This window comes from Sprattus sprattus (assembly GCF_963457725.1).
Source record: "Sprattus sprattus genome assembly, chromosome: 3".
In the NCBI taxonomy this organism is placed as follows: Eukaryota; Metazoa; Chordata; class Actinopteri; order Clupeiformes; family Clupeidae; genus Sprattus; species Sprattus sprattus.
The window spans coordinates 45,350,311-45,362,890 of record NC_137922.1 but is presented as its reverse complement, the minus strand read 5'-3'; the positions used below and the strand labels follow the sequence as shown (position 1 = coordinate 45,362,890).

The 12,580-nt window shown below is 44.9% G+C and overlaps 1 protein-coding gene across 1 annotated transcript in view; it reads right to left on the bottom strand.

Annotated features, from left to right (window-relative positions):
• Nucleotides 1-12,580, bottom strand: part of acsf2 (acyl-CoA synthetase family member 2) — a 39,050-nt gene that overhangs the window by 20,006 nt on the left and 6,464 nt on the right. Inside the window, exons 6-10 of the mRNA XM_080834017.1 lie at nucleotides 11,332-11,494; nucleotides 9,189-9,284; nucleotides 8,490-8,641; nucleotides 6,046-6,137; nucleotides 5,670-5,746 (exon numbers count right to left, since the gene is read on the bottom strand). Coding sequence (XP_080690143.1) covers nucleotides 5,670-5,746; nucleotides 6,046-6,137; nucleotides 8,490-8,641; nucleotides 9,189-9,284; nucleotides 11,332-11,494 — 580 coding nt within the window. The remainder of the gene's footprint in view (nucleotides 1-5,669; nucleotides 5,747-6,045; nucleotides 6,138-8,489; nucleotides 8,642-9,188; nucleotides 9,285-11,331; nucleotides 11,495-12,580) is intronic.

The following is a 12,580-nucleotide window of genomic DNA, read 5'->3' as shown; positions in this document are numbered from 1 at the left end:
ATGTAATCTCTCAAACAACCTTTTGCTCTTGTCATGGATCTTAGCTTAGCTTTTACCTACACAGACACAGACTCACACAGACTACAATGTGTTTGTTTCCGGTCCTGGTCGAGATGTTTTCTTTGGGTAAAGGAGGTTGCTGTTGCTGGTCTATCAGGGAGCTCTGTTAAGGTACAGTGCTAGCCAGGTCACTGCATGGATCAGTCAGTGGATCATATCAACACTGGGCGCTAACCTGCTAATGACTCTTATGCATCCTGTATGTATGTTAACCATCCTACGCAGACTTGTGTTAGAGGAAGGGCTGTCGCTGCACTCTTCCAATAAACATCAAAGACATTAAAACTGTGAAGAGGGTGTTTTTTTTCATCATTGACACTGAAATGAGAGTTTATTTTAGTGTTTGTTTGTGTGTGTGTGTGTGTGTGTGTGTGTGTGTGTGTGTGTGTGTGTTTGTGTAGGTATGTGTGTGTGTGTGTGTGTGTGTGTGTGTTTGTGTAGGTGTGTGTGTGTGAGAGTGAGATAATGAATCTATTTGAGGAAGTGGTTCCCCGCTTCTAGCCTCTGTGTAAGCATTCTTGTGTTCTATGTATGCCTGTGAATTTACATTTGTGTTTTGTGACCATTATGTTCGTCCGCTTTCCTTGGTGTCCTGTGTTGTGCGAGTGTTGGTATGGTTGTCTGCATGGCTGTGTCTCGTCCCAGGTGCTGATTAGCCCAGGTTCCACCTGCGTGGGGCGTGTCCGCGTGCTACAAAAGACCTGCTCTACTGCACACCGGGAGAACGGACAAGCAGCACACTTTGTCTAGCGTGTATTTAACCTTCTTTAAATAAATACCCGTAACTTTGAGCTGTGGTTGTCTCGTTTCTTGCAACAATCCTGAGCCGGTTGTTACGAGTGGGGGCTCGTCCAAAACAGCCTATTATTATTTTGGTTACTTCGGAAACTTAAGATCCGCCTTTTGCGCCTGTGTTTTTCTCTCATTAAGTAGCCTACTTGGTCTCGTTGAGGAGCTTTGAAGGAATTTGGTAACTTCTAATTATATTCCTGATTTTTTTCTGTGTTCTTCTCCTCCGCTATAACTTCTGAGCTTTTGTAAAGACCGTCGCTTCAGTAACGTACTTGAACCTTTTGTTGTTGGTTTCGTTTCGAGACGCATTTTCCGCGTTGGCATTTACGCCTAAATTATTTGTTTTACTAGATATTTTGGTTTGATTGGCCTGTGGGCCTACAAGCATTTCTCATTTGTCTCTATTTTTCATTCATTGAAGTGAGCATATAGCTGCGCTGTTCTCTTTCTAGGTAAGTGGCCTTTTTGTATCTCAAACAAACTCTTTCCCTGTGAGGTATAAGTCGTTTATTTTTTTGCGAGTTAAATTGCTTTGCGTGTCTTCATTTTTCATAACGTCTTCGAAGTCACGGGGAACGTGGATAGAGCAGTGGTCTCGGGGGCACATTCCAAAGTTTGGCCTGTCTCAGATTGGGGCTTTTCGAACTTGTGGGCTATTGTTGCGTGCATTAAGTACCCGCCACGGCACCCGTGTGAAGCAAGGGTCTACGATTTATATAACTTGTGTTTTCATATAGCGGGAAAGTAATTGTTTGTGATTCATTTCGGCTATATCCTGCTGTGTCTAACATTTCACTTCCTCCTGTTTGACGCTAGTGTGCGCGCTCTCTCTCTCTAGTGCGTGTGTGTATGCGCGCGCGCGCTCTTGTTGGAGCGCTCTCTCTCTAATTTCGGGAATACGTCTTCTGTGAGTCGTGATTCATTGTTGGATAAATTCTCATTGTCCTATTGGTGTGTTGCTAACATGGCCTCTAGTTGGGATAAATTTGTTGATGGCCCGTCAGATGAGATTTTTGATAATCTCTCAAAAGGTGCAGTTGCTTAAGCTTGCAGATTCTTATAAAATTTATATTTCTGCTGCTGACAGAAAGTGGAAAGGCACTATTAAGGCATCTTTGAGAGCATCCTTGGTTGAGAAGGGTATCTTATCTGAATTAGAATCAGAGGTACAGAAACCTTCTGTAACTGCTGCTACCTCTAGTACTTTTTCGTTTGAGCAGCAGCAGGAGTTACTCTCCCTGCAGTTAGAGTCCAAAAAGCTGGAGACTGAACTTGAGATGGCTAAATTGGAGATTGAGGGAAACGTTTGCAATTAATTGACAAGGGGAAACTTGTCCCGCAAACTGTGTCGCATGAAGCCCCTAAATTTCATATGGCCTCTAATTTAAAGTTGGTTCCAACTTTTAATGAGCGAGATTTGGATTCTTTATTTGCCCTGTTTGAGAGAGTGGCTGATGCACAGGCCTGGCCGAATACTGAGCGCACTCTTATGCTGCAGTGTGTTTTTAAGGGTAAGGCCCAGCGGGTCTACTCTGCTATGTCCCTTGAGGACAGCCGTGATTACCACAAGGTGAAGATGGCTATTCTCAAGGCTTATTCCCTTGTGCCTGAGGCCTTCAGGCAACGCTTTAGAAACCTGAGGAGACGTTCTGACCAGACGTATGTTGAATTTGCCCAGGAGTTAAAGTTGTGGTGCCAACGTTGGTGTTCTGCCTTTGAAGTTGAAGGTTATGAGGAGCTTTTCAATCTGATGTTGCTAGAGCAGTTCACGAATACTTTACCTGTTCAGTTGGCGACATACATCATGGAGCATGATATGACCACTGTTTCAGAAGCGGCTGTTCTTGCAGACGACTATGAGTTCACACATAAGGCTCGGGCATTTCCTCAGGGTAGGTCTTACTGACATCAGAGGGGTGCAGGTGGTCCTATGCCATTCCCACATACTGTTTACCCACCTCCTGAGACTGTGGGGCGGCCTTTCAGCAGACGAGAGCCTACTGCCCAGTTAGATTCAAGCAAGAGGTGTCATTACTGTCTAGGTAGTGGGCACTGGAAACCTGATTGCCCACTTTTGAAGCAAAGGGCTAAGCCTCGTGCTGGGCCTGAGAAGTCCTCTCGTCCAGGTCAATTCTTAAGTGTTTGTTGACAGTCTGATGAGGACAATTTTACTCAGACCCATTACTCGCCCTTCATTTCTGATGGTGTTGTTTCCCTTCCAGGACATACAGAGGCAGTTCCTGTTAAAATCTTGAGGGATACTGGTTCCTCTGAGTCGTTCATCTTGCAGTCTGTGCTACCCTTTGATATCCATTCCGACACAGGAAATAGTGTCTTGGTTCGTGGTTTTGGTCCAGGCACCTTCGCTGTCCCATTACACCACGTGAACTTACGGTCACAGCTAGTGCAGTGGGACGTATATTTGGGGGTGTGTTCGTCTCTGCCTGTAGATGGCGTCGCTGTAGTGATTGGTAATAATTTGGCCGGTTGCCATGTTTGGGCAGCGTCTGCTTTGCCCCTGGTGACCTCAGAAACACCCTCTCTTTCAGGGGTGTCTGGTCCATTCTTCGTGCCTATTGCGTGGAACTGGCTAGGGATTGGGAGGATGGTCTGCCGTGGCTGTTGCTGGCTGCGAGAGAGGTCACCCAGGAGAGCACCGGGTTTAGTCCAAATGCCCTAGAGTTTGGTCACTCTGTACGAGGGCCTCTTGCTGTGTTGCAGAGTCAGTGGGATGTGTCTGCGCCTCCAAAGAATCTGACTGATTATGTAAATGGTTTTAAGCGGAGGTTGTCTGAGGCATGGCGGGTAGCTCGGGTGAATTTGGAAAAGGCACAGGGCAGAATGAAACGGCTCTATGACCGTCGGTCTGAGCAGCGGGTATTTCGGGAAGGTGACCGTGTCCTGGCGTTACTCCCGGTCACGGGTTCACCGTTCCATGCTAAGTTTGATGGCCCCTACCTGGTGGTGAAACAAGTGTCTAGTGAAAATAACTTGATTGCAACTCCGAATAGGCGCAAGTCCACGCAACTAGTTCATGTTAACTTATTAAAAGCCTATCATGTACGTGATATGGTGAAGCCTGTTCATTTGGTTCACATTCGGGCTCTGTTTCAGCGTTTGGCAGAGGCCAACTTGACGGTGAACCTCGCTAAATGTGAATTTGCCAAAGCTACAGTGACCTACCTGGGAAAGGTTGTTGGCCAGGGCCAGGTGCGCCCTGTACGGGCTAAGGTGGATGCAATTGATCGCTTCCCTCCTCCAACCACAAAGAAAGAGCTCATGAGGTTTTTGGGTATCGTGGGGTTCTACAGGTGTTTTTGTAAGGCTTTCACTTCGTTACTGAGGTCTTCTGCCAAGTTTGTGTGGTCTCAGTCCTGCCAGGCCGTGTTTGAAGCTGTCAAACGCCTTCTGACAACAACCCCTGTTTTAGCGGCTCCTCAATTCACCAGGCCTTTCAAGCTGGAGGTGGATGCGAGCAATGTTGGAGCTGGAGCGGTGCTCCTACAAGAGGATGACAACGGCCTTAATCGGCCTGTGTGTTATTTCTCAAGGAAGTTTACATCTTATCAGTTTAATTATCCCGTGATTGAAAAAGAGGCTCTTGCCCTCATCTGGGCGTTGCAGCACTTTGAGGTATATGTTGGGGGAGGTGGGTCTACACTGGTGGTATACTGCGATCACAATCCCCTGACGTTTCTGAATTCCCTCCAAAACCCCAACCAACGGCTAATGCGTTGGTCATTGTTTCTGCAGCCTTACCATCTTGACATTAGACACATTAAAGGCTCAAATAATGTCATTGCGGATGCGCTCTCCCGCGCTCCAGTTTAATATATTGTCTGTTTACCCTTATAACTTTTGTGTCTTCTGCCTTTAGCCTCCCAGGGCCCGGGTTGGGCTGTTGTTGCAGAGGGGACAAGGGTTAGGGGGGGTAAAGATAAGTATAAAATATATAATATTGAATGTTAAATAAGGTAAGGTAAGGTAAGATTGTTAGTGATGGTCACGTGGTGTTACATGTGGGTGCTTATGGTTGTCACTATAGACTGGCTATTCTGGCCATGAGTATTGTAGTAGTTATTTATGCAGGCCTGCATTCTGTGTGCATTCGGTGTTCTGTGTTATTCTCTGCATTCTGTGTTGATTATTGTTGTTGTTGTACGTTGACCCGTGACGATCAACTTTTCTAAGGGGGAGGGTGTGACGAACCATTATGTTCGTCCGCTTTCCTTGGTGTCCTGTGTTGTGCGAGTGTTGGTATGGTTGTCTGCATGGCTGTGTCTCGTCCCAGGTGCTGATTAGCCCAGGTTCCACCTGCGTGGGGGCGTGTCCACGTGCTACAAAAGACCTGCTCTACCGCACACCGGGAGAACGGACAAGCAGCACACTTTGTCTAGCGTGTATTTAACCTTCTTTAAATAAATACCCGTAACTTTGAGCTGTGGTTGTCTCGTTTCTTGCAACAATCCTGAGCCGGTTGTAACATATATGTGTGTTCTCGTGATCAGTCTTACACTTACACACCTACAGTGTGTATAATGCTTAATTCTGACAGGCATAAGTGAGTTTTGTCTACACAAAATGTGTCTGAGTGAGAAAAAAGGGTGTGAAACAAACCAACATTTGCAATTTTACAATAAAGGGAAACTATCCCCCTCTAGTGGACCAATCCACAAACTGCACTCTTACCTAAATCTATGATACCGTCCTACATAACAACATACAATATTGTAATACTGTATACACGTTCACGGCATCATTTTGTCATCACTTGACATCACTTGACATTCAGCTCATGCAATGTGTCAGGCACTCACCGATAGTTCTTTGATGTCCATGTTTTTGATCACCTTACACACCACCTCTGCCGGACATGGAGACCCAGCCATTACAGCTGCAAAGAAATATAAAAATGTTATCTTAAGTCTATGGTATAGAGTGCACACACATGCATGTGCATGCACAGAGACACACACAAAGGCACCAACCCACACCCACCCACCCACATACAGATGTGCACAAACAAAGAATCTCACTCACTCACTCACTCTCTCGCACACAATCAAAGACTCTCTCATACAAAAACACACCCACACCCACCCACACCCACGCACACACACACACACACACACACACACACACACACACACACACACACACACACACACACACACACAGACAGTGTTCACTCACCCCCTTCTACAGATGACAGGTCAAACGTGGGCAGGTCCGGTTGACCCAGCATGTCAATGAACATGGTCGGAGTGCCATATAAAAAGGTGCACCTGGAAGGACAGGTAACAGGTGAGGTGATGTTGACTAACCTCAAACACACGACCCAACACACCAGAGGAACTCTCCAACTGGAGGCTTTATTAAGAAAGTGTATTGTTAAGAATTGAAATAGTTCAGTAATTATCAAAACAATAAAGGTCTAATCTCTTAAAGGGATAGTTCGGGATTTTTGACATGAATCTGTTTGGCATCCCCATCACCAGTGTCATGCAATCACACAGACTTACCCCTGGCAGCGTCCTGTGAGCAGAGTTCTCGTCCAGCTTTGGTCAAGCCGAAAGTAGTCCGGCAGGTTTGCTAGACCCAGCAAAATAAAACGTTTCTCTTCCCAAAACATTATGTGTTCAAAAGAGTGATATATTTGCATCCCAAAAACATGGTAGTGGAAAAAGTCACACCTCGTTATCACTTGGCCCTATTTTCTCTCTGTTCGTATCAGTACGCGCGATACCGCAACCTGACAGCTAGGCTCTAGCTCTAAAGCTCTAAAGCATGTTTTTTATTTGATTAGTGTGTATTGTGCTGTTCATGGAATAGTTTTGTCCTTAAGGTGCTATGCACACGAAGTCTAGGGCCTCAGAATCGGATTTACTTTTCACACCAATCGAATCTTTTAATTTCGTAAATACGGAGGCTGGCAACGAGAGATTTGCGTAAACACGGAGGCAGCAGATTGTGGTGAACCGACTGTAGTACATACCTCACGCCTGTGGGTGGCGCTTTAGCGCTTTATTTACACAACTGAAAAAACATGAAAAACCTAGAAGAAGGGACTTCACAGCACGAGGATAAACACATTACACAAGACATTCAAGCTCCAATTAACAACATTACATTATGATAGTTAATATCAGTGGTCAGACTAAAGGATATGCGAAAATGAATTATTTTTTTCTATTGATAATAAAGAGTTTGGAACAGTAACATGACATGACTGTCATCCCATTTCCCATGATGCATTGCTCCGAGCATTTTACATACATTTATGAATAAAAAAGCAAATTAAATCGCTGGCCAATTTATATTTGTGGTCATGAAAGTTATGTTACGTCTGAATAAGAAGAATTAGATCAAGATAGGGGGCTAATCAGAAATCAGAAGACTGCGTTAATGTTAGTGAATTCGAGGCCCACCATGAGTGAGATTTTGAGGGAGAACAAGTTATAGTGGTTGGAGATGGCGAAAAGATCACGTGGGGCAGTGACGTCATCAGGTTGCGTGAAACCGTGCAGACGAACACCAGCCCCTGTACCGATTTAAATCTACTCACTTTCTACCCCGGACTGCGATCGTTGCGGAAACAAGGTGCGGATAGAGAGTGTTCGTATGTATGATAAGGCTATCGGTATTATGAACAGATCGGATGCAAACAAACTAGACTTCGTGTGCACGACGCCTAAAGCTCTAGCTCTAAAGCTAGCTCGTTACCGTAGCTTGTCTGCGAACACAGCTAGTAAGCACTGAAATGAGCTAGAAAAGTTGAGAACGCTGTCAGAACGACGGCGTGCACTGATACTTTCGGCTTGACCAAAGCTGGACGAGAACTCTGCTCACAGGACGCTGCCAGGGGTAAGTCAGTGTGATTGCATGATACTGGTGATACAGATTCATGTCAAAAATCCCGAACTATCCCTTTAAAGGTGCAGTTCTCGATCCTGGTGAAAGGTTGTTGATATTTGCTCAACAGCCAATCAAATACACCCTCTCCCTTTCGTGCTCCGGAAGTAACGTTGGTGATTGGCTGAAATAGTGTATGGCTCGGTCATAGCCACTTAGTTTTGTGCTTTACAGAGCCAGGACTGTGCAGGGACAACACAACATTCTGGTGCGCACACACTGTAAGGAAGCTATAGGAACCTAAAAAGAATTCTCCAACATCAACAAAAAAGCGTAATGGATATTCAAGATAAATGTAACATAAATTCTATGATCTATGACCTCCCACAGCTGACCTTACTTAAACTGCGACGGTACAATAATATTCAGTCTCTTCCTTGTCTATATGGTTTGGAACTGGCTCCCTGCAGGCGCACGTAGGAAATAAACTCTTACAGAGCGTAATGGATAATAATCAAGGACTGCACCTTTAATTAGATACTTAACGCTTTAAGGATCCTTGTTTTCTTACAGACAAGCAATGCTCTTAAGAGGTCAATGAATGACTGCTGGCTCACAGTACTTCAAGGTGCACTGTGCATATTTGCTTTTCCATTCTGAGCCCTATCACCCATGCCTGGTCAACAAGTAAGCGAAGCACTATCATAAGCGAATGGTCCACTGGCACTGAAGGGCCGAGAGGCTGAGTGGCACGCCTTTCACCCCCCGCACGGCTGCCAGCTTACCTTTCGCTGTGCACGGCTGCCAGATTGGCGCGGCCAGAGTAGCCCGCCGACGGGAACACCAGCGTGGCTCCATGCACAGCCATGACCATGCCACCCCCCACTGACCCGAAGCAGTGGTAGAGAGGCACCGGTAGGCATATTTTAACATGGGGCTGGAAAGAGATAAGGACACACACACACGCAAATACACACACACGCACACACACACACACACACACACAGTCATTCCGTAAGGTCTTCATGGTATAACTCAGTGAAAGCCAAACCTGGCCTTGTTGGCTTGGTGAGGCTCTGTTAGGCCATCCCATCAGCATTATCCCCCATAACGGACGCCACATATGATACAGACTGACCCAGTATAACAGATTCTTCTACAGTAAACAGATTCTAAACAAGCTTCCCGTGACAGCAAACACACCACACGCTCCCCCTCTAGTGATAGCCGACTTGTGCCAGTCTCTCTCTCTCTCTCTTTCTCTCTCTCTCTCTCTCTCTCTCTCACAAACACACACACACTTTCTCTCTCTCTCTCTCTCTCTTTCACACACACACACACACACACACACACACACACACACACTCTGTCTCTCTCTCTCTCTCACACACACACACCCACTCTCTCTCTCTCTCTCTCTCACACTCACACGTCTCTCTCTCTCTCTCTCTCTCTCTCTCTCTCACACACACACACACACTCACCCTCCAGTGATAGCCGGTTCGTGTGCCGATGAAGTAGGCATTGTTGACAATGTTGTGGTGGGACAGGGTAGCTCCTTTAGGCGCCCCAGTGGTGCCCTATAGTGAGAACAGGCAGACACCCAGGTCAGATAGTATTTATCAACAAATAAACCATATCTTATATTCTGCATACTGTATATCCATTTTTAGGCACGTTTGACAAGAACAGACCGACAGCTGAGCTACCACAGAGACATATAGGACATTCATAAAGAAACTGATTAAAAGAGGGCTTTTTTTGAATAGCTTCCTGGTGTGACATACAACTACGGAATAAGGATTGGCTTATCTGAGGGATTGAACAAAAAACGAACCAATGACTTGTATCCTCTAGCAGGATTTACGGTTGTCATCACTTTGAATTGGAAGGGCTGCTTCGGCAATTACAGCACATTCGTGTCATTATAACTTCTTATAACGTCTTATGCCTTTTGTCCGGTACCAGCTCAGCTGTGTCATGACTTTACTACGCATCACGACCTCCGTCACTAGTTTCATATGCATATACTAGAGCTAAATACTGCTTCGGCTAAATCTTGCTACATCGACAACAGTAGAAGTGGGAAGTGAAGTGGGTAGAGAACAACTCAAGCGAAGAACATTAGGCATGATTAACGGAATGCAGATAGTCTCGGTTCATTAAGATCACCAGCTATTAAGAGTCTGGCCAGAGAATTCCTCTCACCCCTTTAGGCCTGATGAACACAAAGTTGGTGGGGTACGTGGTCTAAACACAGGTAAGGGCAACTAGTTTAGGGTGTCTGAAGAATTGCAATCCAATCCAACACCTTGAGCAGTTCCCAGTGTATTGATGGGGTGTAGCAGAACTGGTAAAAAAGTATGACTTCTTAACTCGTTTGAAGTATATGCTGTTATTTCAAATGGTATAGCAGAACTGGTTAAAAAGTATTGCTTGGGTGGTCATAGAAGGGCTTTGTTGAATGGCACAAACAGGTCATTGTAAACTGGTTGCTTTCTATGTCCTCCTGTAGCAGTGTGAACTAAAGTCGCAAAAGAGGTTGTCAAAGCAAAGCATCAATAAACAGCGCTGAAACACTAGCTTATTATCCAGTAAACAGTTGCCCACTGACTGAACAAGGCTATGTGCTGTTCTGGGAAAGTCAAGGACGAGGTTTGGAATCTTGTTTTCTGAAACAGCTGCGCTAAGAAACAAATCTAGATCTAGACATGATTACTATACATAGACCGTTGGTGGAAGTTTGGGTAGTGGTGAAGTAGACTTTTTTTTTTATCAACAAACAGATGATTTGGCTCAGAAACCGTGTGCAAGACAAGCTGTAGATCTCATTAATGACTCTTGAAGGCTTGTTCTTTAACTGATGGTGTGGATTTACTTGATTTTAGAGCCCTTCAATGTTTCAAATACATTTTAAAGTAAAACGTTTTTTTTGGCCATCAAAATTTTTTAATAAATGTTAAAGTTAAAAGCTTTTATTGGCCTTCAATATTTTAAATAAATGTTAAAGTTAAAAGCTTTTATTATACGGCTCTTCAGAATGTTCCAAAAATTACCGTTGATTTAAATGGGCCATCCCAACGTTCTACCCTACATTAATTCCTGCTAACAGACCACTGTGAAAAGATATTGACCGCTGTCATTGGCAACGGGTTTTGTACTTCTAATTCACATCTTTCATATCATTCCGCCAGAAGTCCGATCATTTTAACGTAACAGACTCATGGTAATTTGAAGTCAGCAAGTAATGGGTTGCTATGCAACACCTGAAACTTCAAAGTTCTATTTGCTTGAACTATTTATTTCTAAACGGGACTCATGAAACGGCAACTAAATTATTAAAAAGAGGTATGTTGGAGGAATGTCTTCTATCGTTTTTGGCAAGTAACCTTATAATAAGCGGGATAATGTATTGTCCGTCGGTCATTCTCCAAAAATAATTCCCTTCAGGACGAAACAACACCCTCCGCTGCGCGTCGGGGTGTTGTTCTCCCCGTCGGGAATTATTTTTGGAGAATGACCTCCGGACAATACATTATCCCTTACTTATTGGCCTTCAGTATTTGACATAAACTTTGAGGTGAATGAACCCTGCTGCGTCTCGGCTGTACATAATGGGCTCCGTACCGAGGTGAACTGGATGTTGATGGGGTCGTCGAAGCACAGCTTCCTCTGCAGATCCTCCAGCTGCTGCACGTACTGGCTGCTGGCCGCCTCCATCACCTGCTTCATGTGGAGTGCACCCGGCTGCTCGCTGTCCGTTAAGATCACCGTCCTCAGCTCCGGCAGCCTGGGGATGGAAGAGTGGCATCAAATATTAGTTTAGCTATTAGTTTAGGTATTTAAAGTATATTTGGGTAGATGCTAGTTCTAGGTAAAGTACTCCAGTCCACGGACCCATGACACTTAACGTATATTTAATGTATATTAATAATTTATTTTAAAGTAATGTAATTTATTTGCCATCAATATAATTCAACATGAACGGTATACACTCTGGCGCCAGCAATGCCTTATGCGCAGTCACTGATGGCACAGGGAGGTTGAAGAAGGCCAAAGTCATGTGGACCAGAGAGGAGTGGCCCTTCTGTGTGTGTGTGTGTGTGTGTGTGTGTGTGTGTGTGTGTGTGTGTGTGTGTGTGAGCTTTTTAACTTTTTTAACAGTAGGCTGAGCAATTCGGTTTCCTGTAATGCCCTTCTAAGAACATGAACACACACACACACACACACACACACACACACACACACACACACACACACACACACACACACACACACACACACACACACACACACACACACACACACACACACACACACACACACACACACACACACACACACAAGACAAAGCTGTCCAGCACAAAACCACTAAAAACTGCAGGACTGCTACCAGAAGAATGTTAATCTCTGAGAACAGTGGGTTTCACTGCTTCTACACAGACACACACACACACACACAATTACACCCTCTCACTCACTAACTGCCACACACAGTGTGATCGGCCTTTTCAAGAGTTATAAGACATAACTGAAGCAACTGAATGCATTGTAAAGGCTTTTGAGTCTTTCAGTTTTCCGGAAATGTCCATGGTTACACTTGTTCACAGCGTTCTTCACACAGCCAAATTAACCTTTATGTTTATTCTTATGCTATCTTTCTTTATTAGTACGTGCATGTGTTTGTATTTAAGAATGATTGAGTGACACTTTGGGCGTAGGTGTTTTTACCCCCATCTAAAGGACACCTGAACTTCACCTGAGAGGCTGAAGGTGGAGCCCAAGGGGGAAAGGCCTTAAAAGCCAGCAGCCAGAGCATCTGGGGTGGCTGAGGAAGGCAACAGTTTTTTGACCGTGTGCCAGGACGTTTGAAATG